This window comes from Salmo salar, chromosome ssa17 (assembly GCF_905237065.1).
Source record: "Salmo salar chromosome ssa17, Ssal_v3.1, whole genome shotgun sequence".
Taxonomy (NCBI): domain Eukaryota; kingdom Metazoa; phylum Chordata; class Actinopteri; order Salmoniformes; family Salmonidae; genus Salmo; species Salmo salar.
In genome coordinates this window covers 8,022,565-8,050,227 of record NC_059458.1, presented here as the reverse complement: position 1 = coordinate 8,050,227, position 27,663 = coordinate 8,022,565, and the positions used below count along the sequence as shown (strand labels likewise).

Sequence of the window (27,663 nt, the reverse complement as noted above, 5' to 3'; positions counted from 1 at the left end):
GCTATGGGGCACTAGTATCCACTTAACTGCAATTCTACACATATGTAGGCTCTACTTAGACAACGTTCACAGTAACGAACCATCTGAAATTTGGGTGAACTATCCATTTAACAATGGACTACAGCAGGGGTCTCCAACAGGTTGATCGCGAGCTACTGGCCACGTATGAGTAGCTCGCCAAATAATTCTTAAAATATATGCAATTTTCATGTGTTCTACTGCAAACGGTCTTAAACAAGTATCAGACACCGCAAGCCCACAGCTACTATCTAATGAACGCAACACTGACATTATCCCACCCCTGGTTAGCCACTATCGGCTTATAAAATGCCAAACCTAACATAGCATCTCCAAATTAATTACCAGCAATATTGCTCGTCGGTCTGTGGTGCACGCGTTTGTTTATCGCTCCATGTGTAGCCAGTTTACCTGATAACCGTCTTGTTGGTTGACAGAAATTAATTTCCTCATTTAAAATGTTAACTGTAAAGCAGGCTTACCTGGCAGAAGTATATTTTGAGTAAGTATATCATTTGTATCTATTATTTGAAAACCTTGCCATGACATGAGCAGCAGCAGTATAGAACTGTCACTAAACTGGCACATTTCTCACTTGCTAGATGCACATAGAAAAAAAAGGAAAAAAAAAAAAAGGGCAGACGAGCAATTAAAAGGGGAAATATTTTTTTTTTTAAAGTATCGACATGGACTCAAAACATCGAATTTAGTTGTTTCTCCATGAATAATTGTAATTTTAAGAGTGATTAATAAAAGTGAGTACATAATTTGGGAAAATAGTCAACAATTTGGGGAATCTCAGATTTTATAGTGCCCCTTTAGTTGTTTTTTAACCATTATTTTACAAGATTCTGAGGCCCAAATTTGTCTTTGTGATACGCAGAGTAGGTGACCGGATGATCTCTGCATGTGTGGTTCCCATCGTGAAGCATGGAGGTGGGGGTGCTTTGCTGGTGACAGTGTCAGTGATTTATTTAGAATTCAAGGCACACTTAACCAGCATGGCTACCACAGCATTCTGCAGCAATACGCCTTCCCATCTGGTTTGCGCTTAGTTTTTTGGTTACTACATGATTGCATATGTGTTATTTCATAGTTTTGATGTCTTCACTATTATTCTACAATGTAGAGAATAGTAAAAATAAAGACAAACCCTTGGATGAGTATGTGTCCAAACTTTTGACTGGTACTGTATCTATTTCACTGCTATTATCAGGCAGTGAGCAGGCTATTCCTGAGTGAGTGAGTGGTGGGGAGGGCCGGTGGTGCGTGTGTAGAGCAGCGCATGTCGTGACAACTTTTTACCAGTTGTAGGTAGGCTATTTATACTGAACAAAAATAAAATGCAATATGTAAAGTGTTGGTCTCATTTTTCATGAGCTGAAATAAAAAGATCCTAGAAATATTTCATACGCACAAAAAGCGTATTTCTCTCAATTTATGCATGTGTTTACATCCCAGTTAGTGTGCATTTCTCTTCTGCCAAGATAATCCATCCACCTGATGATTAAACAGCACGATCATTACACAGGTGCACCTTGTGCTAGGGACAAAAGTCCACTACTATAAAATGTGCAGATTTGTCACACAATGCCACAGATGTCTCAAGTTGTGGGAGCGTGCAGTTGGCATGCTGACTGAAGGAATGTCCAACAGAGCTTTTGCCAGACAATTTAATGTTCTATTTTCTACCATAAGCCGCCTCCGTCGTTTTAGAGAATTTGTCAACACATCTAACCAGCCTCACAACTGCAGACCACATGTATGGCGTTGTGTGGGCAAGCGGTTTGCTGATGTCAACATTGTGAACAGAATACCCCATGGTGGTGGTGAGGTTATAGTATGGGCAGGTATAAGCTATGGACAATGAAAACAATTGCATTTTATTGATGGCAATTTGAATGCAGAGATACTGTGACAAGATACTGAGGCCCATTGTCGTGCCATTCCTCCACCACCTCATGTTTCAGCATGACAATGCACAGCCGCATGTCACAAGGATCTGTACACAATTCCTGGAAGCAGAAAATGTCCCAGGTTTTTCCATGGCCTGCATACTTACCAGACATGTTACGTTGATATTTTTGTTCAGTATAATAACATGGCACAATTGACAGAAATTAGCCTAACTTTTTTTTATTTTTTATTATTAAAATTTTTTCCCCGAAGTGTTTCTTGCACAGAGATCTTCTGGCCAACTTTATCACTCAAACTCTCATGTTGGATTTATCTATAGTTATGCACATGCGCAAAAGGGATTTATTTAAGTAATAAGGCCCGAGGGGGTGTGGTATATGGCCAATATAGCACAGCTAAGAGCTGTTATGTGCGGCGTGCCTTAGTCGTGGTATATTGGCCATATATCACAAACCCCCGGGGTGCCTTATTGCTATTATAAACTGGTTACCAACGTAATCAGAGCAGTATGTCAACAACTACAGACCAGTATCCCTTCTTTCTTTTCTCTCCAAAACTCTTGAACGTGCCGTCCTTGGCCAGCTCTCCTGCTATCTCTCTCAGAATGACCTTCTTGATCCTAATCAGTCAGGTTTCAAGACTGGGCATTCAACTGAGACTGCTCTTCTCTGTGTCACGGAGGCTCTCCGCACTGCTAAAGCTAACTCTCTCTCCTCTGCTCTCATCCTTCTAGACCTATCTGCTGCCTTTGATACTGTGAACCATCAGATCCTCCTCTCCACCCTCTCCGAGTTGGGCATCTCCGGCGCGGCCCACGCTTGGATTGCGTCCTACCTGACAGGTCGCTCCTACCAGGTGGCGTGGCGAGAATCTGTCTCCGCACCATGCGCTCTCACCACTGGTGTCCCCCAGGGCTCTGTTCTAGGCCCTCTCCTATTCTCACTATACACCAAGTCACTTGGCTCTGTCATATCCTCACATGGTCTCTCCTATCATTGCTATGCAGACGACACACAATTAATCTTCTCCTTTCCCCCTTCTGATAACCAGGCGGCGAATCGCATCTCTGCATGTCTGTCAGACATATCAGTGTGGATGACGGATCACCAGCTCAAGCTGAACCTCGGCAAGACGGAGCTGCTCTTCCTCCCGGGGAAGGACTGCCCGTTCCATGATCTCGCCATCACGGTTGACAACTTCCTTGTGTCCTCCTCCCAGAGTGCTAAGAACCTTGGCGTGATCCTGGACAACACCCTGTCGTTCTCCACTAACATCAAGGCGGTGACCCGATCCTGTAGGTTCATGCTCTACAACATTCGCAGAGTACGACCCTGCCTCACACAGGAAGCGGCGCAGGTCCTAATCCAGGCACTTGTCATCTCCCGTCTGGATTACTGCAACTCGCTGTTGGCTGGGCTCCCTGCCTGTGCCATTAAACCCCTACAACTCATCCAGAACGCCGCAGCCCGTCTGGTGTTCAACCTTCCCAAGTTCTCTCACGTCACCCCGCTCCTCCGCTCTCTCCACTGGCTTCCAGTTGAAGCTCGCATCCGCTACAAGACCATGGTGATTGCCTACGGAGCTGTGAAGGGAACGGCACCTCCATACCTTCAGGCTCTGATCAGGCCCTACACCCAAACAAGGGCACTGCGTTCATCCACCACTGGCCTGCTGGCCCCCCTACCTCTGAGGAAGCACAGTTCCCGCTCAGCCCAGTCAAAACTGTTCGCTGCTCTGGCACCCCAATGGTGGAACAAGCTCCCTCACGACACCAGGACAGCGGAGTCAATCACCACCTTCCGGAGACACCTGAAACCCCACCTCTTTAAGGAATACCTAGGATAGGATAAAGTAATCCTTCTAACCCCCCCCCTTAAAAGATTTAGATGCACTATTGTAAAGTGGTTGTTCCACTGGATATCATAAGGTGAATGCACCATTTTGTAAGTCGCTCTGGATAAGAGCGTCTGCTAAATGACTTAAATGTAATGTAAATGCAGTAAAAATACATGTTTTGTCATACCCGTGGTATACGGTCTGATATACCATGGCTGTCAGCCATTCAGCATTCAGGGCTCGAACCACCCAGTTATAATTACAAGGTGGTTTGAGCCCTGAACGCTGATTGGGTGAAAGCTGTGGCATATCAGACTGTGTACAACAGGTTTGACAAAAAAAATAGCCTTTAGTTGTAATATATTGACCATATACCACACCTCCTTCCTCCTTAATCATAGCAGTCAAAACTCGTTAACGCGACATCCATTGATGGAAAATGATCTGGCAAGTTTAATAAGGGTGAATTATCTTTTCTATTGTGACATTCTTATGCTCACTATTATTATTTTGATGGAAAAACTACTTTTGTTTCTTAGCCTTGGAAAAACACATTTTGTTTCTTAGCCTATGTTGTTACAAATTAAGCCGACATTCCTTCTTAATTTGCTCGATAACGTTATGGAAAAATGGTTAATTGGATAAATGTGGCAACTTCTCTTGCTGCGTAAAATATTGGGCGGGGCTAGTTTTCAGGCCTTGTGGGTGGGTTGAAGGGTCGTTGGGGCTAGAAATGTTTGCTTGACCTGGCAACCCTGGTGCCGACATTAGTATATAGCCAATTCTGCTACAGAGATTTGATGAGCATGCGCACGCATCACTTGAACATGATGTTTGTTTGCTTGTAATAAAAAAAAAAATGGTATACACATCTGTTGACACTTGGCAGTGTATTCAATTTCAGATAGTGACACACACCATACGCAACACTAACCTGTGCCTGAGATGAGGACGCCCACCCTGGTCCTCCTGCGGGGGACGGTGCTACTGCTGTCCCCTTGAGATGCTCCGTTCTGCATGGGCCCCAGGTCTACTACACAGGGAGAGGGGCCTAAACGCAGGCTGTGCTTCAGGTTCCTGATCACCACCGGCTCGGCCCCTTCACACAAACACAACTCAGTAAAATGACAAAGATGAATACCACAAAGCGCGGTGTGAGTTAATGGTGTGCGCGTGCGTTTGAACCCATCAATACAAAAATGACATTTAATGTGAACATCTGAAGAGCATTTCCTCATTAACAAGATTGATTCTATTCAACATACAGTTTGTTTCCTTATCGCTCTGTGAGTGTACAGAACCCATAATTCCTGTAGCATTGTTATGAGTTTCACTACACATACTTTAGCTCTCGTCTCTCACCAGGCTGCTTGTGGGCCAGCGAGCCCACAATCCACGCATCCTCGTGGGCTTGGAGCTGCCTCAGAACCCTCTGGGCGTCCGGAAAGGCCACCACCAGCACGGCCCCAAGGCCACAGTTGAAGGTGCGCCCCATCTCCTCCTCACACAAGCCCCCCTCCTCCTGGAGCCATGAGAACACAGGAGGGATGATCCAACGGGAGGCGTCTGGGTGGGACAAAGCACACAGAGCAGCTCACACACGCATTCAATATGAAGTAAATACCAACCACAGTTTAGGGTTGACCCCAATTAGTCGACTGGTTGATTGTTTGGTCGTTAGGCTGTTGGTCAACCGAGATTATTTAAGTCGAGCAGTAACACAAACACGTATATATTTACGCCCATCTCGGTGAACTAAACGATTGCGGGGGCCTAGACTAAAAGCCAATTTATGCTTGAGCTGAAAGTGTGGTCGGAGGCTCAATTGCAATTACGGAGCCTCCAGAGACATGCATAGGCCAATTCGAGCTCCGTACCACCATGCGCCTCACAATTTTTTGTAACAATGCTGAGGGCTCTGTATAGCTCCACATTGACATGATTGGTTGAAGATAAGTGGGGGCGGTACTTCCTGTATAAATACAAACAATTCCTTGACCACAATGCTCAGCAAAGCGCAAGAAGCAACTTCTGCTGAGGCCATATCACTGTAAATGCTGCATGGCCAACGTAGATGTTAGATTGACCATGCGCCCAGATGAACAATGCACTTTTCCCTCCAGAATGCGCTCTCTCCTCCATCCATTTTTATGACTTCATTTGTTCGCATATATCAATTCCCCATTACATAAAATCACTAGTAGTACATTTCCCATTCATTCCTAATCTACAATGTTTGTTAAAGTCATTTATTTCAATGCATTCAATATTATTATTCCAGTCTTCCCGGTATCATTGTCAGAGTGGACACATTGTTTGCAGAGTGCACAACCTATGAGACACTTGTGAGAAACAAGTTAAGGTTTATTTCATTCTATTTATGGAGTTTTAGTCATCGTCTTTTGTTTTGAGCACTCCTGCCAATGTTGAGTAAGGACACGCACACAAAGGCTTATAGGCTACCTGGCCTGTGCGCAAATGTAGGCAAATAAATGTGCCGATTTGGGGATCTGCTAGTATTTCTGATTGGCTTAAACGCACCACCCCTAATGATCTGCGGAGCTTCTCAAAGTAATGTTTCCTTCACCTCAAAACAGCAAGCAAACAAAGTCTGTTTTTACATCCTTTGAGAATTACAATAGTTCCTCAATGCATTTGAAAAATCTTTCCAGTGGTCTCCCTTTCGATAACCATGTCATGCTCTGATCCAATGGAAAAGTCATAAAGGCCTACCTAATTACTTCTTATTAGTGCTTGACTTGGACTGAAATGGGTACGATACTAATTTTGGGCACTGGTACTGTTTATATTTAGGAGCTCCACAATTCCTTTTAGCTAAGATTCTATAAGAGGAACAGGAGCTCAAGCAGTAGAAAATGTGAGGTGTCGGTGTACTCAGCTCCGGTGAGCTCCTGCCCAAGTCAAGCTCTGCTTCTTATCCCTTGTGCAAATAGCCTACAGCTGTGTCTGTCCCGAGCTCACTGGCACTGGAAACGGAGGGCCCAGAATATTTTAGACATCGTTTTAAGTTCGCTAGAGCAAGCTTCAGGCCAGGCCCAAGTAAATAGATGATACAATGTTTCAAGTTTGTTGCAGACAGGCCATGTGTAACCAATGTGATTTATAGGATATTTATTTTTAAAATCAGGATATTTTCTACCTGTAGGCTGCAATTTTTATTTGTTGGCTTTATACATAGTTACATATTTGTACATAGTTGTCAATGACAATAAATACATTTTTAGGTGAGTATCATTTCCATTTAGATAAAATTTTGATTAACCACATGACAATGACTTTGAGATAAGACGATATTATCAATTAAACTGTTTCGCAAAAATGTGCATATGAAAACCATAACTGGCACGCAGATAGGTGAAAATGGTAAGATAAATTGGCATTCCACATGAGAAAGGTTGCAGACTCCTCTTGTAGCCTATTACAGGCACTTCAGGAGAGTAATGGCAGAATCTGCGAAAGTCAGCAGGACTGGGAGGAGAATAGTTGGTTCAGGTTAAGGTTTTTTGCCTTCTGGTTATCTAGATCTCGGCACCCGAGGCATTTGTCTTATTTCATCAAACGGTAAGCTTTAAGCATCAGACAAGCTCAATGCATATAGTTGATTTAATTAAAACAAATAGGCTGTGTCTATATGGAAAAATGCATGTTAAAACATTTTAACCAATCAATTGGTTGAAAGAACAGACAATTTTCGGTCAACTAAGATTTTTTTTGTCGGAGACAGCCCTACCACAGTTAGTACAACTCAAAACAGCATCAGGTATCTGATATGGACAACTGTTTCATCCTCATATACATTGTTTACCACTACACTTTAAAAACCAAACATGGGCAATAAGAAAAGTGTTTTTCTTCTCTCTCACCCAGGTCAACGGACAGTTCCTGAGGCAGCACTCGGGGGATGTTCTCCAATAGGCCGCCCCCAGTGATGTGGGCGTAGGCCTTGATGGCGCCGCTGCGAAGGATTGGCAGGAGCAGGCGGCTGTAGATCTTAGTGGGCGTCAGGAGAACCTCGCCTGTCAATCAACATGGGGGGGGGGGACTTTAGACGGGGAAAAGGGACCTCTACGGGGAATTACTTTAATTATGATACATTGGATTTATAGAGCACTTTTCTAGGACCCAGATAAACTCTACAATAATACAATTGAACAGTACAAAAGAAGACCAATAGAGAATGGGATAAGACCGCTAACAGGCAGGAAGATAGTACAAGGTAAGACACCTTACGCAGGTGAACCCTACTTAGTGGAAAATATAAATGACCACAAAACTGTCCATTTACCTCCTTTCAAGAGAAAGTACGAGAGAAGATTGGGCAGACACACCCAGAGAAATTCCCTCTCAAAGAAACATAAGTTTACTCTGTGTAAGAGCTTGTATGATCTCATTAACCTACCCACGGTTTGTCCAGGTTTCCCGAAAGGTGCAGGGGAGCTGTAGGTGACTCCTGCCCTCTCCAGGACCTTCCGAACCAGGCTGAATCCGTTGCTGTGCACCCCAGAGGAGGCCACCCCGATGAGCAGGTCTCCCTCGCAGATGTCCCCCAGCCTGGGTAGCAGGGCGCCCCTCTCTACTGCCCCAACACAGAACCCTGCCAGGTCGTACTCTCCGGGGCCGTACACGCCGGGCATCTCCGCAGTCTCGCCGCCTAGATGAACGAATGGAAAAACGCACACAGTTGTTAACAGAAATATATGATCAAACACACATACATGCAGTTGCAAATGTGCGCGCACACACAATGTAGAACCCAGAAATTGATGGCTGGCTCACACCCAAAATACAGATGGTTTCCAGTGTAGCAACTAAAACCCTACTTTGTTGTTTTCGCTACACCCCCAGTATACAGCCAGCATCTCCACTTTCTTACCGCCTGAACACACAAAATAGAGCGCGCACACACACACCCATCCATCCATGCATCTTAACGATGACAGACTGTCCCCCTCACCCAGCAGAGCGCAGCCCGCCAACCCACAGGCCTCGGCCACGCCCCTGATCACGGTGGAGGCCACGCCCACATCCAGACGGCCACAGGAGAAGTAGTCCAGGAAGAAGAGAGGCTCCGCCCCCTGGGCCAGCACGTCGTTGACACACATGGCCACCAGGTCCTGTCCCAGGGTGCTATGCTGCTGGCATGCCTGGGCAATCTAGAGAAGGCAGAGATGAGGGCAGAGGTGAAGTCATGAAGAGGTTGTACGATCTTAATGTTTTTGTGATTCCTGGCATAATCTCTCCTCACCTGCTTAAAACGCATTAACGAAGGAGGTCTAAGGATGGGAACCTTGGACCTTCTCCGCCAATACAGCAGAGGCAAGGAATCACAGAGTAATTGAGAAACAGCTAAAACATATGCACATGATCCTACAGCTAACTTTGCAAGGCCAAAAAGACTGATTTTTTTTTTTTTAAAGCCTGTACTTGGAATATTATGCTCCCTAGCTTTATTCCAGCACCAAAACATGCAACGTGGCTGGCTGCAATGTCTCATATACAGTTTCTGTTTTAAGAAGTCATGCATACCTTGAGCTTGGTCCCTACTCCGTCTGTCCCAGACACCAGGATGGGGTCGATGAAGCCTGCAGCTTTGAGATCAAAGAGGCCGGCGAAGCCTCCCAGCTCAGCGTTACACCCTGGTGGACAGGAGGGGAATAAAAGCAACTGTTTACTACACACTCACTGGTCTTTTACAAACGAAGAACACATCAGGGAAAAAGTTTAATACACCAATTAAAAACATAGAATATTATTACTTTTTTTTTTTTTTACTATCCAGTCTAGGATCAAATAAACATCTTGTTGATGTAAAGGTAACTGGCGAAATAAAGGAAACACCAACATAAAGTGTCTTAATAGGGTGCTGGGCCACCACGAGACGCCAGAACAGCTTCAATGCACCTTGGCATAGATTCTATAAGTGTCGAACTCTATTCGAGGGATTCAACACCATTCTTCCACAATAAATTCCGTCATCGGTGTTTGTTGGTGTTCCCATTAGTGTTCCATTGGGTTGAGATCTGGTGACTGACAGACACAGTTTAAACCCCCTATGCTCCTTTGAGACCCCTCTATCAAAGTCACAGATCCCATGGTAGGACAATTAAAATGGGCAACCAGGCATTTTTATACATGACTATAACAATGATGGGTTGTTAATTAACTCAGGAACCACACCTGTATGGAAGCACCTGCTTTCAATATACTTTGTATCCATCATTTACTGTGTTTCCTTTATTTTGGCAGCTACCTGTATGTCTTAAATAATTAAAATAATAATCAATCAATCCATCCATATGTAAACTCAGGAAAAAAAGAAACATCCTCTGTCAACTGCATTTATTTTCAAAATCAAAAGTAACAGTATCTGGTGTGGCCACCAGCTGCATTAAGTACTGCAGTGCATCTCCTCATGGACTGCACCAGATTTACCAGTTCTTGCTGTGAGATGTTACCCTACTCTTTCACCAAGGCACCTGCAAGTTCCCGGACATTTCTGGGGGGGAATGGCCATAGCCCCCACCCTCCAATCCAACAGGTCCCAGACGTGCTCAATGGGATTGAGATACAGGCTCTTCGCTGGCCATGGCAGATATTTGACATTCCTGTCTTGCAGGAAATCAGCCATACTGCTCGTTCTGTGCGTGGTGGCATTGTCATGCTGGAGGGTCATGTCAGGATGAGCCTGAAGGAAGGGTACCACATGAGGGAGGAGGATGTCTTCCTTCATCCTCTGTGACCTTAATTGTCTACCGTCTGTAAACTGTTAGTGTCTTAACGACCATGCCACAGGTGCATGTTCATTAATTGTTTATGATTCATTGAACAAGCATGGGAATCGGTGTTTAAACCCTTTACAATAAAGATCTGTGAAGTTATTTAGATTTTTACGAATTCTTTGGAAGACAGGGTCCTGAAAAAGGGACATTTCTTTTTTTGCTGAGTTTATATTGTAGAAAACTAATTTAAGCTTCCTGCAGCAATGTGTTTGCAGTTCAAATCGAGAAAACTGTTCCAAATTCTGTTTTAGTAAAACTGTAGCGATTGCAGACTGTCTACAGGTACAGTATTTGTTAAAGCCCTGGGCACTACAATAAATCAATTACTTTAATTATCCAACACCCAGGTAAAGTAGACAATACAAATAACCTAATTTCTTTCCTCACGTTCATTTCACAAGGGAAGGACAATCATTTACCTTCTTGGTGCTTCATAATTAGTTAGATAAGGTGAAACCATGATAGGTTGACTGAGAGACTGCTTTAGAGCAGAGCATGTAATGAAATGCCCAATCCCAAACATCTTGTCCCTCTAAAAATAGGCTAGGTATAGGTTTTTGCCATAAGTGTTGCCCAGCCATTCCACTCATTTGTTCAATTCCAGTACCAGCACACCTGATTTAACTAATCAGAGGCTTGACGATTAGTTGACCTGAATAGTTCAAAAGGTGGAATTGGAACTGGCAGGGTACTCAGTGAGATTTGGGAAACTAATCATATATCCAATCTTACACAGATCATTACAAGTGGATAGGTATGAGTTTGGGAAAAGCACTGCAGTTCTTCAGGCTGTCTAGCTAGTAGCTCAGCTGTAGCTGTTCTGATTAACGGCAATGAGAATGGGTTGACGCGACTACCTGAGCGAGAGGTGGCCTTGGCAAATGGCTTGATCATGTCTACCAGCCGATTTCCCGTGGCGATGTCCACTCCGCTGTCCTTATAAGTTAAGCCTCTGTTGGGGGAGGGACACACAGCAAGGGTCATAGGTTATGGTGAGACGACCACCCAATCAGGCTTGAGCTATTTGCCCTCTACCAATGTCAGAGTGATGCAACAGGCTATTATCTGTCTATGTCAAATCAGGTGGTCCCTCAACTCAACTTCTACCTCACATTACCAGATGAAGTTTAATCATACGAATCTAAAACAATAAAAACTGTCATCTATAAGTGACTTTGGGTCGACCAATTCTTAACAAGGGGTACAAATCATAAGTCATGTGCTAGCTAGGCCAACCTACAATTTAATGCAGGTTACCAGGATAACTTAAGCCAAGGATTACACCAATCCAACATAAATAACTAGGAACGTTCTTCAAATATGAAAACAAAAAGTCAGACTGGAATTCTACACGATAACACTATACAGAATGAAATGTAACTAGACAATCTCTACTGGAATGTGAGAGTTCATAGTAAATTCATACTAAATGCACATACGTTTCTGGGCCAAATGTACATGTACAGTTGAAGTCACAAGTTTACATACACCTTAGTCAAATACATTTAAACAGTTTCACAATTCCTGACATTTAATCCTAGTAAAAATTCCCTGTCTTTGGTCAGTTAGGATCACCACTTTATTTTAAGAATGTGAAATGTCAGAATAATAGAGAGAATGATTTATTTCAGATTTCATTTCTTTCATCACATTCCCAGTGTGTCAGAAGTTTACATGCACTCATTGGTAGCATTGCCTTTATAATTGTTTAACTTGGGTCAAACGTCTCGGGTAGCCTTCCACAAGCTTCCCACAATAAGTTGGGTGAATTTTGACCCATTCCTGCAGACAGAGCTGGTTAACTGAGTCAGGTTTGTAGGCCTCCTTGCTCACACACACGCTTTTTCAGTTTTGCCCACAAATTTTCTATAGGTTTGAGGTCAGGGCTTTATGACAGCCACTCCAATACCTTGACTTTGTTGTCCTTAAGCCATTTTGCCACAACTTTGTAAGTATGCTTGGGGTCATTGTCCATTTGGAAGACCCATTTGCAACCAAGCTTTAACTTCCTGACTGAGGTCTTAAGCTGTTGCTTCAATATATTCACATCATTTTCCATCCTCATGATGCCATCTATTTCGTGAAGTGCACCATTCCCTCTTGCAGGAAAGCACCCCCACAAAATGATGCTGCTACCCCAGTGCTTCACGGTTGAGATGGTGTTCTTCGACTTGCAAACCTCCCCCTTTTCCTCCAAACACAACGATGGTCATTATGGCCAAACAGTTCTATTTTTCTTTAATCAGACTAGAGGACATTTCTCCAAAAAGTACAATCTTTGTCCCCATGTGCAGTTGCAAACCGTAATGTGGCATTTTTTTATTGCGGTTTTGGAGCAGTGGCTTCTTCCTTGCTGAGCGGCCTTTCAGGTTATGTCGATATAGAACTCGTTTTACTGTGGATTTAGATACTTTTGTACCCATTTCCTCCAGCATCTTCACAAGTGCCTTGGCTGTTGTTCTGGGATTGATTTGCACTTTTCACACCAAAGTACATTCATCTCTAGTAGACAGAACGCGTCTCCTTCCTGAGCGGTATGACGGCTGCGTGGTCCCATGGTGTTTATACTTGCGTACTATTGTTTGTACAGATGAACATGGTACCTTCAGGCGTTTGGAAATTGCTCCCAAGGATGAACCAGCCTTGTGGAGAACTACAATTTTTTTCTGAGGTCTTAGCTGATTTCTTTGGATTTTCCCATGACATCAAGCAAAGAGGCACTGAGTTTGAAGGTAGGCCGTGAAATACATCCACAGGTACACCTCCAATTGACTCAAATGATGTCAATTAGCCTATCAGAAGCTTCTAAAGCCAGGACAATTTTCTGGAATTCTTAAAGCTGTTTAAATGCACAGTCAACTTAGTGTATGTAAACTTCTGACCCACTGGAATTGTGATAGTGAATTATAAATTAAATCTGTGTAAACAATTGTTGGAAAAATTACTTGTGTCATGCACAAAGTAGATGCCCTAACCGTCTTGCCAAAACTATAGTTTGTTAACAAGAAATTTGTGGAGTGGTTGAAAAATGAGTTTTAATGACTCCAACCTAAGTGTATGTAAACTTCCGACTTCAACTGTAAACATCAGACAAACAGAGGTAGACTTTGTCTAGGGTTAGTCAATACTCCCTCCTGTCAATATGTACTCAAACAAAATGTAGGGTTCTAACATTAAGATGGTCAAACTATTACAGTGAAATGAATGAGGAGTGTTTGTGTGTTCAGTGCGTGTCCACCCTGTCCACTCACACACACCTGTGCTGGGTGAGGTGGGCGATGGCTCGGTGACCGATGTCACGTCGGTACACTGCTCCCGGGAACCCCACAGCGGCCACGCCCCGATTGGCTGCGTGCACGGCCATCTCCAGGGACGACCTAACAGCGGTGACAGTGAGGACACGCCCCCCACTGGAAACAACATCCCCTTCCTTTAGTGACGTCCCGGCGTGGAACACCTGCACCCCCGTCTCCTCCACCTGAGACAGACCTGAGAGGGAGAAGAGAGTGGAGGTCGACCGATTAATTAGGGACTATTTCAAGTTTTCATTAAAAATCGGCAAATCGGTATTTTTGGACACCGATTCTATTTTAAAAAATAATAATTTTACACCTTTATTTAACTTGGCAAGTCAGTTAAGAACACATTCTTATTTTCAATGACGGCCTAGGAACGTGGGTTAACTGCCTTGTTCAGGGGCAGAACGACAGATTTTTACCTTGTCAGTTCGGGGATTCGTTTTTGCAACCTTCCGGTTACTAGTCCAACGCTCTAACCACCTGCCTTACATTGCACTCACGAGGAGTCTGCATGGCAGGCTGACTACCTGTTACGTGAGGGCAGCAAGAAGCCAAGGTAAGTTGCTAGCTAGCATTAAACTTATCTTATAAAAACCAATCAATCAAAACATAATCACTAGTTAACTACACATGGTTGATGATATTACTAGTTTATCTAGCGCGTCCTGCGTTGCATATAAATTCATACGGTGCCTGTTAATTTCTCATTGAATCACAGCCTACTTCGACAAACGGGAGATGATTTAACAAGCGCATTTGCGGGAAAAAAAGCACTGTCGTTGCACCAATGTACCTAACCATCAATGCCTTTCTTTAAAATCAATACACAAGTATATATTTTTAAACCTGCATATTTAGTTAATATTGCCTGCTAACATGAATCTCTTATAACTAGGGAAATTGTCACTTCTCTTGCGTTCCGTGCAAGCAGTCAATGTATATGCAGCAGTTTGGGCCGCCTGGCTCATTGCGAACTGTGTGAAGTCCATTTATTCCTAACAAAGGCCGTAATTAATTTGCCAGAATTAGTCAAAAGTTATGAAATACAAATCGTATAGACAGAAATAGTCCTATAATAACTACAACCTTTTATTTTTTTATTTCACCTTTATTTAACCAGGTAGGCTAGTTGAGAACAAGTTCTCATTTACAACTGCTACCTGGCCAAGATAAAGCAAAGCAGTGTGACGGGGGCAGTGCTTTGGCAAAGTGGGTGGGGTTATATCCTGCCTGTTTGGCCCTGTCCGGGGGTATCATCGGATGGGGCCACAGTGTCTTCTGATCCCTCCTGTCTCAGCCTCCAGTATTTATGCTGCAGTAGTTTATGTGTCGGGGGGCTAGGGTCAGTCTGTTACATCTGGAGTATTTCTCTTGTCTTATCCGGTGTCCTGTGTGAATTTAAATATGCTCCCTCTATCTAATTCTCTCTTTCTCTAGGAGGACCTGAGCCCTAGGACCATGCCTCAGGACTACCTGGCATGATGACTCCTTGCTGTCCCCAGTCCACCTGGCCGTGCTGCTGCTCCAGTTACAACTGTTCTGCCTGCGGCTATGGAACCCTGACCTGTTCACCGGACGTGCTTGTTTCACCCTCGACAACTACTATGATTATTATTATTTGACCATGCTGGTCATTTATGAACATTTTAACATCTTGACCATGTTCTGTTATAATATCCACCCGGCACAGCCAGAAGAGGACTGGCCACCCCTCATAGCCTGGTTCCTCTCTAGGTTTTTGGCCTTTCTAGGGAGTTTTTCCTAGCCACCGTGCTTCTTTCACATGCATTGCTTGCTGTTTGGGGTTTTAGGCTGGGTTTCTGTACAGCACTTTGAGATATCAGCTGATGTACGAAGGGCTATATAAATAAATTTGATTTGACACATGGAGTAAACAAACAAGCCAATAACACTATAAACAAGTCAATGACACAGTAGAAAAAAAAAGAACATTTATACACTGTGTGCAAAAGGCATGAGGAGGTAGGCAATAAATAGGCCATAGGAGCGAATAATTAAAATTTTGCATTTTAACACTGGAGTGATAAATGAGCATATGATGATGTGCAAGTATAAATAATGGTGTGCAAAAGAGCAGAAAAGTAAATAAAAATCAGTATGGGGATGAGGTAGGTAGATTGGGTGGGCAATTTACAGATGGACCATGTACAGCTGCAGCGATCGGTTAGCAGCTCAGGTAGCTGATGTTTAAAGTTGGTGAGGGAAATAAAACCTAAAACTTCTTACCTGGGAATATTGAAGACTCATGTTAAAAGGAACCACCAACTTTCATATGTTCTCATGTTCTGAGCAAGGTACTTAAACGTTAGCTTTCTTACATGGCACATATTGCACTTTTACTTTCTTCTCCAACACTTTTGCATTATTTAAACCAAAATTGATTTTATTGATGTATTATATTAAGTTAAAAGTGTTAATTCAGTATTGTTGTAATTGTCATTATTACAAATAAATGTATTTAAAAAAAAAAAATTGAAGGAAAAAAAGATTATATATATACATACACACACAAAAAAATGTACAAAAAAATATTTAAATTTAAAAAAATAAACAAATTAAAAATAAATAAAAATGAAATCAGTTTTAAGCAAATACTCTAAAATCCGCATTTAAATTATTTTTTTAAGTGCATTTTACCACCAGAGATACATTTCCATAAAAGGCTGTGCATAATGACATAGCGCACATAAAAGTAACTTCTGGGGTTAAATTCCCAAGTACCGAATAAAAGTTAAATGGGTTTCCATTGCGTTTTCAACTCAATTGATGGTTGTGTCACAATAAATGTGTATTTCACGAATGGGCACACTCTAGTCTAGGCAAGTGCGCTCTATATAGAACGGTTCGGAGATACAGCGCTGGTTTAACCTACATGAGATTATTATGGACAAAAAAAAAAGTATTTTTATTTGTCAAACAGCAGCCAAGGATCAATTATCATGTCACCAGAATAATATAATATTTATTGGAAAGGAGAATCAAGCGTATCACTGTGCACTTTCACCACCCTGTGAAGTTCATCACTTATTCCAACTTTTCCACTCAGGGCCCCCCTTCCAGCATTATAAGATAGCTGGGCTAAAAAACATTGGACATTTCTGACAAGTTATAAATAGCTCTAAGTTATGCAATGACTGACATGACAAGAGGAACTGATGACCCAATTTACAAATTGCACTTTATGCATTCTACTACAACTTTCAAGAGCAAATTTAAAGCCGGCCTGAGTTCCTTCAATTTATTTACAGTACCAGTCAAAAGTTTGGACACCTACTTATTCATTTTTTAATTGTAGAATAATAGTGAAGACATCAAAACTATGAAATAACATATGGAATCATGTAGTAACCAAAAAGTGTTAAATCAATATTCACTGCTCAAAAAAACAAAGGGAACACTAAAATAACATCCTAGATCTTATTAAATACTTTTTCTTTACATAGTTGAATGTGCTGACAACAAAAATCACACAAAAACAATCAATAGAAATCCAATTTATCAACCCATGGAGGTCTGGATTTGGAGTCACACTCAAAATTAAAGTGGAAAACCACACTACAGGCTGATCCAACTTTGATGTAATGTCCTTAAAACAAGTCAAAATTAGGCTCAGTAGTGTGTGTGGCCTCCACGTGCCTGTATGACCTCCCTACAACGCCTGGGCATGCTCCTGATGAGGTGGCGGATGGTCTCCTGAAGGATCTCCTCCAAGACCTGGACTAAAGCATCCGCCAACTCCTGGACAGTCTGTGGTGCAACGTGGCATTGGTGGATGGAGCGAGACATGATGTCCCAGATGTGCTCAATTGGATTCAGGTCTGGGGAACGGGCGGGCCAGTCCATAGCATCAATGCCTTCCTCTTGCAGGAACTGCTGACACACTCCAGCTACATAAGGTCTAGCATTGTCTTGCATTAGGAGGAACCCAGGGCCAACCGCACCAGCATATGGTCTCACAAGGGGTCTGAGGATCTCATCTCGGTACCTAATGGCAGTCAGGCTACCTCTGGCGAGCACATGGAGGGCTGTGCGGCCCCCCAAAGAAATGCCACCCCACACCATGACTGACCCACCGCCAAACCGGTCATGCTGGAGGATGTTGCAGGCAGCAGAACGTTCTCCACGGCGTCTCCAGACTGTCACGTCTGTCACGTGCTCAGTGTGAACCTGCTTTCATCTGTGAAGAGCACAGGGCGCCAGTGGCGAATTTGCCAATCTTGGTGTTCTCTGGCAAATGCCAAACGTCCTGCACGGTGTTGGGCTGTAAGCACAACCCCCCCACCTGTGGACGTCGGGCCCTCATACCCCCCTCTGGAGTCTGTTTCTGACCGTTTGAGCAGACACATGCACATTTGTGGCCTGCTGGAGGTCATTTTGCAGGGCTCTGGCAGTGCTCCTCCTGCTCCTCCTTGCACAAAGGCAGAGGTAGCGGTCCTGCTGCTGGGTTGTTGCCCTCCTACGGCCTCCTCCACGTCTCCTGATGTACTGGCCTGTCTTCTGGTAGCGCCTCCATGCTCTGGACACTACGCTGACAGACACAGCAAACCTTCTTGCCACAGCTCGCATTGATGTGCCGTCCTGGATGAGCTGCACTACCTGAGCCACTTGTGTGAGTTGTAGACTCCGGCTCATGCTACCACTAGAGTGAAAGCACCGCCAGCATTCAAAAGTGACCAAAACATCAGCCAGGAAGCATAGGAACTGAGAAGTGGTCTGTGGTCACTACCTGCAGAACCACTCCTTTATTGGGGGTGTCTTGCTAATTGCCTATAATTTCCACCTGTTGTCTATTCCATTTGCACAACAGCATGTGAAATGTATTGTCAATCGTGTTGCTTCCTAAGTGGACAGTTTGATTTCACAGAAGTGTGATTGACTTGGAGTTACATTGTGTTGTTTAAGTGTTCCCTTTATTTTTTTGAGCAGTGTATTTAATATTTGAGATTCTTCAAAGTAGCCACCCTTTGCCATGATAGCTTTGCACACTCGGCATTCTCTCAACCAGCTTGAGGTAGTCACCTGGAATGCAATTCAATGAACAGGTACACCTTAAAAAGTTAATTTATGGCATTTATTTTCTTTTAATGCGTTTGAGTCAATCAGTTGTGTTGTGATAAGGTAGGGGTGGTATACAGAAGATAGCCCTTTTGGTTAACAAAAAGGGCAAGTACATATTAAATGGCAAGAACAGCTCAAATAAGCAAAGAGAAACTTCAGTTCATTATTACTTTAAGACATTAAGTTCAGTCAATCTGGAAAATTAAGAACTTTGAAAGTTTCTTCAAGTGCAGTCGCAAAAACCATCAAGCTCTATGATCAGGGATGCAAACTGGCGAGGGCCCAAAGGTGACACTTTTTTTTGCATTGAAAAATACAAAACAAATCCCTGCTAGGGGGAAATGCAGTTTAATCAAACAAGAAAATGATCTACTGATCAGTCTCTGTGTGTAAAATTAACCAATTTTTATGTGAAACTAACTCACAGCTAAAAAATGTAAAGAAAGCAATCCAAAGTTATTTGTTGCCTAGACTTTACTGCAAATGACACTCAAGTCTTGAGAGAAAAACAATACACTAATATTGCAGTTAGCCATGACAGCCTTTATAATAGAGCGCTTGTGACCACACAAGTATTGCACTTGGGAAAGAAAACATCTTAAAGTAGAAATAGAATGAAGCAAACAGGCATTCCGTTTTTTCTCTATTATAGTGGCCACTATAGTAGACATCGATCAAGTGCACAAGGCCACATGTGGGCAAAAACAACATTCAACACAAAAGCAATATCTTTGGGCTACACTGCACATTCTTACACTGTACCCTTTGACTGTGGACATCTGTTCTACAATGTGCTAGCAGAGCATGATACCCATTGTTGGCATAATTGATCTCTTTCAGGCAGAGAGTACACCTGGCATACCCCTTTATACCACTGTATTGAAAAAGTGAGAAAGTGTGTGGCGTTCCTCTCACCTCTATAGTGGCATCTAGCTTAAGCCAGGCTCGGCTCCAGCTACACTTGTTTAATAAGCAACGCCTCATTTTCACCTACTGTAATTCTCTCATTAACCACATAGTGTATAGGGAAAACAGTTCACAGATAGTAGTTTGTTAGCTAGTTAACATTTCACACAGATTGCCTGGGTCCAGTAAGCAACTAACGCGTTATAACTTGAAGAACGGCAAGGAGTCATATAACGTTACAGTACCAGGACACCTACAGCACCAGATGTCACAGGAAGGCCAAAAAGATCAGCATGGACAACCACCCGAGCCACTGCCTGTTCACCTCGCTACCATCCAGAAGGCGAGGTCAGTACAGGTGCATCAAAGCTGGGACCGAGAGACTAAAAAACAGCTTCTATCTCAAGGCCATCAGACTGTTAGCCAGCACTAGCACATTAGAGGCTGCTGCCTATAGGCATAGACTAGAAAATCACTGTCCACTTTAAGGAACAGAACACTAGTCACTTTAATGTTCACATATCTGGCATTACTCGTCTCATATGTATATACTGAATTCTATACTATATCTTAGCCCGTTCAGCTCTGACATCACTCGTCCATAGGCACACTACCGTTCAAAAGTTTGTCACTTAGAAATGTCCTTGTTTTTCAAAGAAAAGCAATTTTTTTGTTATTAAAATAACATCAAATTGATCAGAAACAGTGTAGACATTGTTAATGTTGTAAATGACAATTTTTTATGGAATATCTACATAGGCGTACATAGGCCCATTATCAGCAACCATTGATCCTGTGCTCCAATGGCACGTTGTGTTAGCTAATCCAAGTTTATCATTTTAAAAGCCTAATTGATCATTAGAAAATCATTTTGCCATTATGTTAGTACAGCTGAAAACTGTTGTGCTTATTAAAGAAGCAACAAAACTGGCCTTCTTTAGACTAGTTGAGTATCTGGAGCATCAGCATTTGTGGGTTCGATTACAGGCTCAAAATGGTCAGAAACAAAGAACTTTCTTCTGAAACTCGTCAGTCTATTCTTGTTCTGAGAAACGAAGGCTATTCCATGCGAGAAATTGCTAACTGAAGATATCGTACAACGCTGTGTACTACTCTCTTCACAGAACAGCGCAAACTGGCTCTAACCAGAATAGAAAGAGGAGTGGGAGGCCCCGGTGCACAACTGTGCAAGAGGACAAGTACATTAGAGCGTACAGTTTGAGAAACGATGCCTCACAAGTCCTCAACTGGCAGCTTCATTATATAGTACCCGCAAAACACCAGTCTCAACGTCAACAGTGAAGAGGCGACTCTGGGATGCTGGCCTCCTAGGCAGAGTTCCTCTATCCAGTGTGTGTTCTTTTGCCCATCTTAATCCTTTCTTTTTTTTGGCCAGTCTGAGATATGGCTTTTTCTTTGCAACTCTGCCTAGAAGGCCAGCATCCCAGAGTCGCCTCTTCGCTGTTGAAAACTATCTCACCTTGTGTAGAGCATTTAGTTTTGCCAACATTTGGAAAGTTCACTGACAAATGTGCCATTTCCATCAGGCCTGTTGTAACATTTTTTATACTACATGTACTTCACTCACATTAAAAAGGTTGATAGGTCGGTTGTTCAGTATCGGTTTCGACTGACAGCAAATCTGTTCCAAACGGGTATATTCACTAGGATCAAAAGGGAACCATACGAAAGAAGAGGCAAACGGAATGAAACGTGGAGGAATTTGTCCAATGGAAACTTATTTCCGGTGCAAAACACTTTGCAACAGTGTGACTAATGAATACACCCCAGTCAAGTAGCGATCGACAGAAGCGTACCTACCTGTGATTGCGACACCTTTCTTATAGGAGCCGGGGTAGCCAGGGCTGGCCATGACCACGGTAACTGCAGAGCTGTCCTGGTGCCACTCAGGTGCACTGGATGCCAACTTCCCCTCCAGGGTGCTCTGAAGCACCTCATACAGGTCACTCTTCAGCAAGGGCATCAGCACCTGGAACAGGGTCACATTCAGTAGGAAGAAAATATTTAGATTCAGAGTGAAACAGGGATGTAATACTGAAATGTCAATTTTCCCACTACAAAATGTTTAGGTACGGTTGAATTGTCCTAATAGGCACAGATTAAGGACCAGTTCATACTCCATTTATCTTAACCTTACCCATTAGTGGAGTACAAGTGCAAAACTTGACTTATCAGCTCTATGATGATAACAGAGCAGTGACATATACCAATAACACATGCTCACAGACACACACACACACACAGTTGACCAACCTGACACTCTGGGTCGCCAAAGCGACAGTTGAACTCCAGGACCTTCGGCCCCTGCTTGGTCAACATCAGCCCAGCATACAGCACACCTGATACAGGATGACAAAATTTAAACGAGTGAGTGAGACAAATAAGAGAGAAAGAGGGACAAGATTTTGCACCCCTTTCATTTCCACTCAATAACCAGTGTGCTGCCTGCAGTTCATTACTCACCCACATAGGGGGTTCCCTCCTCCTTCATGCCATCCACAGTCTTCTGGAGGACAGTCTCTCTGATCTGCTGCAAAAGCTCCTGAGACACCTGGACACAAATGGACATTTGATTGACAGACAGAGGACAAACAGATGGACAGACAATAGCATGTTGTGTACAGAGAGAGAGAGAGTCCTACACATTCTGAGCAATGTGAGACAATGGTCGGTGGTTGTCAAGTGTGCGTACCTGAGGGGTGGGGCAGTAGGCCCCCATGCCGCCCGTGTTGGGGCCCAGGTCCCCGTCCTGCAGGCGTTTGTGGTCCTGGGCCGGGGGCATGGGGGACACACTGCAGCCATCACTGAAACACAGACACTACATAGGGAAGGAGAGACAGAGAAAGTAGTTAGTAAATGCCAATAATGGAACTGCATATTGAATTGTCGTCAGGGTACATACAGGCCGACATTTTGCACAAGCAAATGGCAGTGAGCAAAATAACCATAACATTTTAAATAGACATGGAAAGCACATTATCCAATGTATTCTTTGCATAGATCTGTGCTATTTTGCGCGACGAAAATGTTGCCCACTGTGCATGTAAACGTGGGTATTTCACAAGAAAAAGAAAGAGGACCGGACACTCACAGACACTTCTTCTCCCTCCAGCAGTTCCTCCACCACCACAGTCTCCCCGGCAGAGCCGAACGTTTTGTCCTGCAACACACACACACACACACCCCTTATCTTTAAAATGGGAGCTGGATTTGTCGAGTTGCGACGAATACAACTGGTGTAGAACTGCTTGCTTACCAGCCCTTCCCAACGATGCAGAGTTTAAAAATATAAAATAGTAACAAGAGGAATAAAATAAAGTACACAAGAATGGAGCTATATAAAAAGGGAGTACAAGATCAATGTGCAGAGGTACGAGGCATTTCAGGTAGATATGTACATGAAGGCAGGTTAAAGTGACTCGGCATCAGGATAGCTAAGAGTAAAATAAAGAACAGAGTAGCAGCAGGAAATTATGAGTGTAAAAGTGTGCGTACATGCGCGCGCGTTTGTGTTGTCGGTGTGTGTGCGCATATGTAGTGTGTGAGATTGAGTGTGTATATATAGTCTAGTGAGTGTGCATAAGTGACACCTCATCTCCCCCAAAAGAACAACATTCAAGGCCGAGCGACATTCTTATGAAAACTGCTGTACTGAGGCACACACACAGATACCATTTGTGACAATCAAAAGAAGATAGACTGTGGTATTCTTAACTATTATGGTGGGAAATGCAAAACTAACTTTGGGTCACTTTGAAACGATACCTTCATTATGTCCAGCACAGCCTGGCAGGCCTCCTCCTGGTCCTTGGCCACAATGACACCCTTCCCTGCAGCAAGGCCACTGGCTTTCACCACCAGAGCAGGAAAACTGGCCCTTGGGTCAGGGTTTAAAGGTTAGAGAGCCACAGAGGCAGGGTCAATTATATTTCAGTTCAGGAGATGGGTAGAAATTCATCTCACAAATGACACATTGTTGAGATGACAGACTACCTGGACTTGTCCAATTAGAAACACTGTTTTCCCATGAACATAACCCATCTATCCAACAACTTCACCCCCCCCTCCCCACCCCGGTACTGACGTGCGGATGTAGCTGCAGGCCTCCTGGGGGTCGGTGAAGGAGCACCAGTTGGCTGTAGGGATGCCGTGACGGTCCATAAAGGCCTTGGAGAAACTCTTATTGGCCTCCAGCTGGGCAGCCTTCGCCGAGGGGCCGAAACACGGAACCCCTGCCGCTTGCAGGTCATCTACCATGCCTGGGGGGAGGGGGGGGACCAGAGAAGAATGGGAGGAAAGGAAAAGTATTATATTCATAGTGCATTGATACTTATATATTTTCTACACTTTACTTATCCAAGTGAGTCAATTAAGAACAAATTCTTGTTTACAATGACGGCCAACTTGACATTTCCTTTGTACCTGTACTGTTTCAGAAGGCTGAATCTGAAACGGGGAAGATAAGGATGTGTGCCACTCACCTGCTGCCAGAGGCACTTCGGGCCCTACCACCACCAGCCCCACACTATGCTCCTTACAGAACTGAGCCAGGATGGAGTGGTTACTCACAGACACCTCTGTGCAGAGGGGTGGGGAAGATACGCACACACAAATTTTAGATGCAACGGAGTGGCTAAGAGTTTTTCTAGATCATACGATTCCTGGTAATGTCAGGTGATCATAAAAGACCTCAGACAGATCATGATGTGAAACAACAGTTATGCATGTCCTTCTCACCAGAGTTGGAGATCTTTCCACAGTTGGCGGTGCCAGCGTTCCCTGGCGCCACCAGGACCTGCTGGATGTGTGGTGACTGTGCCAGCTTCCATGCCAGGGTATGTTCCCGCCCACCACTACCAATCACCAGCAACCGCACTGCCATGGCAACTGAATCACAGGTAGATGGAAAAACCAATCACACAACATACACACGTGATCAAATCACATCACCGAACCAGGATGGTGCTCAGTAAGACAACAACATCATGGAACTTTCAGACAGAAATATATTCTGTAGAACAGACATGCTTCTGACATGTAAAATAAAGAAACTTGTCAGCTCTATACAACACATTTCTATCTGCAACCTTCAGAACATTGCACCCTTCGGGAATTCAACCCAGGTTAGTCACTGGGCATTAACAGCGACAGTAAATAAAACAGCTTCTCAAATGACTAATTTATCATCCCTAAAGGAAGCTATTTAATTGCATGTGAAAATTGACCTATGGTGCAGGGAGCCTGCAAATGAGGACCTTACCCAAGGCCTCATCACCAGGCTGCTGTGAAGGATTGGTGACCTTTTGCTGGGGCCTAGCATTTAAATCACCTATTCATACATCACATTGGTAGGGACACTGCCACCCATAAAAATCTGTCTCCAATTAGTTGTCATTGTCCAAGAGCCCATTCTGTGTAGGGACCCATTAAAAACGGTGTAATTTGCATAAATTTTTTTTTTAAAAAAATGTTAAGCAACATATCATGTATCATTGTGTTAATGACAGTAGAAACAGGTTTGGGGGGCCTAACATGTACAATCCCTTGAATACTGTTTTTGTGTTTAATTTGCCTCAGAAAGACGTAGATCAGGGATGGGCAACAGGCAGCCCAAGAGCCTCGGATCAATTTCCAAAATGGGGAACGATGTCGGGGTCTCAACTTACTGTTGAGTTAGACTAGACAAGGTGCAATAGCCACATTTGGTTATGGATCAGCAGCCTTTTCTTGTTCTTCTTACATCAGTCACTGACAGTCAATTAGACCATGTCAGCAACATTTTGGTGGGGGATTGCTGAATTAGAAGGCCGCTAAACTGTTGAATTAACGGCCAGTGGGCCCCCCGTTGATTTTGTTAGTCAGTCTCACTCAGATGTCATATAAAAACAGATTTGCAACCATTTCTCTCCGCTGTCAACAGGGGAGCCACTCAGGTGGGGTGGGTACGGCTGTGGGTACGCAGACCGTCGAGCAACTGTGCCCATCGAGTTTTTGGTGGCCCCCACCCGCATCTAAGTTTGCTATCACTGTTGTAGATGGCCAGTACTTGGGTTGAAGAAGTGGTGGGCATGCGCCTTTGCCCCAATCAATACTCCCCCTCCCCACAAAACAAACAAACTAGGGGCTCAGAGCGTAAACCAGTGCTATCTCCCATTTTACCAGGCAATGTTCAGTTGCCAAACGTTATGAACGTTGCAGATTGAAATGTGTGAATAGAGTCGATGTGCTTCCTTACTCTACATATCAGAGAGGCTGTTTGATCTACATAGCCTATTTCTATCTGAACGTTGAATCCTGCTGAACATGCCTCTGGAACGTCACGGCTAGAAGGGATCAGTTGCCAAATTAACGTCAGAATTTACTTTTCATGGCAGGTTAGGAGAACTTAAGCAGCAGGCTAGGATAATCAACACCTAATTATCCTAACCTGCTAAGTTAAGGTTAGGAAAAGGGTTAGCTTAAATGAAATAAATAAACCCATTTTTACGTTAAATTTGACAAAAAGCTGGATCCCTTCTAGCCATGACCCCCTGGAATGGCATCTACGCCTAATGATACAATTCCTGAGGAGTATGTACAACATCTAAATTACATCAGCAGACTATCAAATATGAGCTTTCACACATAATGTGAGTAGCATGATGCGCGTGGTTCCCAATTAGTCGACTAGTTCCCTTTGATTGGAAACTCATGTGACTCACGAGGCAATGGGACATTTACAGAGAATTGAGAACTTTTGAAGAGATAATTTACTATAATGTATAAATGATTGTCCGCAGCTCATCGTTTTTATTTTTAAATCAGCACAATTGATGCAATCAGCACTAAAAACACAGGGTGGACAAGGAACTTTTTTTACATAGTTTGTTGAACAGCGATGGCAGAAGAAGCCCACTGGCTACAATTTAACATGTGGGTGGAATGGGTCCACAAGCAAAGTTAAACTACATAGTTAGCTAGCTACAACTGTAGCCAGTTAACTCAAAAGCGGTAGTTTCGCCACACTATCGTTTGCTAATTTCATTGACGTATCTATATATTTGCAGCCACATGCAAAAATACTAACAATAATCACCCTCTTTCGCAATGAGCCGTGTTCTTGTAGTTTTACCTAGGTACTGTATGTAGCCAACTTCCCCAGTTGATTCCAAATTATAATTAGCATCACGATGGTAAAACTTCGATTCAGTGACCACACGTGCAACACTGCAAGTTCTCATAAAACAACTTAGATTAAGTCTATTAAAGCCAAACTCACATGTATCTTGTGTAGTGGCGAGTTCGTAATTTTGATGACAGAGCCCACGTCCAAATATACTTTCCTTGCACACAGCTAGGGGAGACTACCCTGTGTGCACGCGGGCAGTAAGCACGCGGAGTATTGCAGCGTTCAATTTCTAGTCGAAACTAGCAAACTCGTACATTTTAGACTTTAAACTAGTTCTTGTTATACACGTGCCGCATTCAACCAGTTAACAAGTCGGACTTTTCCTAGTTGCAACTAGCACTTGAACGCAGCATATCAACTCAAACCACGTGGACCCAATATGATACGCAACTGTGTTTGTTTAGCTTTTAAACGCGGGTCAAATAATAGATAGATGTAACTTCTATAGGCCATTTTTGTAGGCAGTGTCTAGTAAAAGGTCTTAAGATAAAGTTAATAATGTGCATATCAAGTTTTGTTTCTGTAAAACATGTGTTAACTTCCTTAGCCTCTAGTCGTTTTTCATTCAGAGAATCATGGGAGTTGTAGTTTTTAGGCCAAATCTATATTTTAAGCCTGT

The 27,663-nt window shown here is 43.4% G+C and overlaps 1 protein-coding gene across 2 annotated transcripts in view; it reads right to left on the bottom strand.

Moving 5' to 3' along the window:
- The window catches only part of gart (phosphoribosylglycinamide formyltransferase), a 33,706-nt gene extending 6,323 nt beyond the window's left edge, over window positions 1–27,383 (bottom strand). Inside the window, exons 1-18 of one of the 2 annotated variants that reach the window (XM_014151335.2) lie at window positions 27,135–27,383; window positions 24,614–24,763; window positions 24,358–24,453; window positions 23,961–24,135; window positions 23,642–23,753; window positions 22,968–23,036; window positions 22,569–22,694; window positions 22,340–22,427; window positions 22,130–22,215; window positions 21,677–21,845; window positions 13,829–14,060; window positions 11,429–11,523; window positions 9,319–9,428; window positions 8,747–8,945; window positions 8,192–8,443; window positions 7,656–7,808; window positions 5,134–5,337; window positions 4,706–4,870 (exon numbers count right to left, since the gene is read on the bottom strand). In XM_014151335.2, coding sequence (XP_014006810.2) covers window positions 4,706–4,870; window positions 5,134–5,337; window positions 7,656–7,808; window positions 8,192–8,443; window positions 8,747–8,945; window positions 9,319–9,428; window positions 11,429–11,523; window positions 13,829–14,060; window positions 21,677–21,845; window positions 22,130–22,215; window positions 22,340–22,427; window positions 22,569–22,694; window positions 22,968–23,036; window positions 23,642–23,753; window positions 23,961–24,135; window positions 24,358–24,453; window positions 24,614–24,758 — 2,476 coding nt within the window. In that variant the 5' untranslated portion in view covers window positions 24,759–24,763; window positions 27,135–27,383. Of the gene's footprint in view, window positions 1–4,705; window positions 4,871–5,133; window positions 5,338–7,655; window positions 7,809–8,191; window positions 8,444–8,746; window positions 8,946–9,318; window positions 9,429–11,428; window positions 11,524–13,828; window positions 14,061–21,676; window positions 21,846–22,129; window positions 22,216–22,339; window positions 22,428–22,568; window positions 22,695–22,967; window positions 23,037–23,641; window positions 23,754–23,960; window positions 24,136–24,357; window positions 24,454–24,613; window positions 24,764–27,134 lie in introns of those variants that run through there. The other variant, XM_045698756.1, reaches the window with a different exon arrangement.
- Window positions 27,384–27,663: the final 280 nt, after the last annotated feature.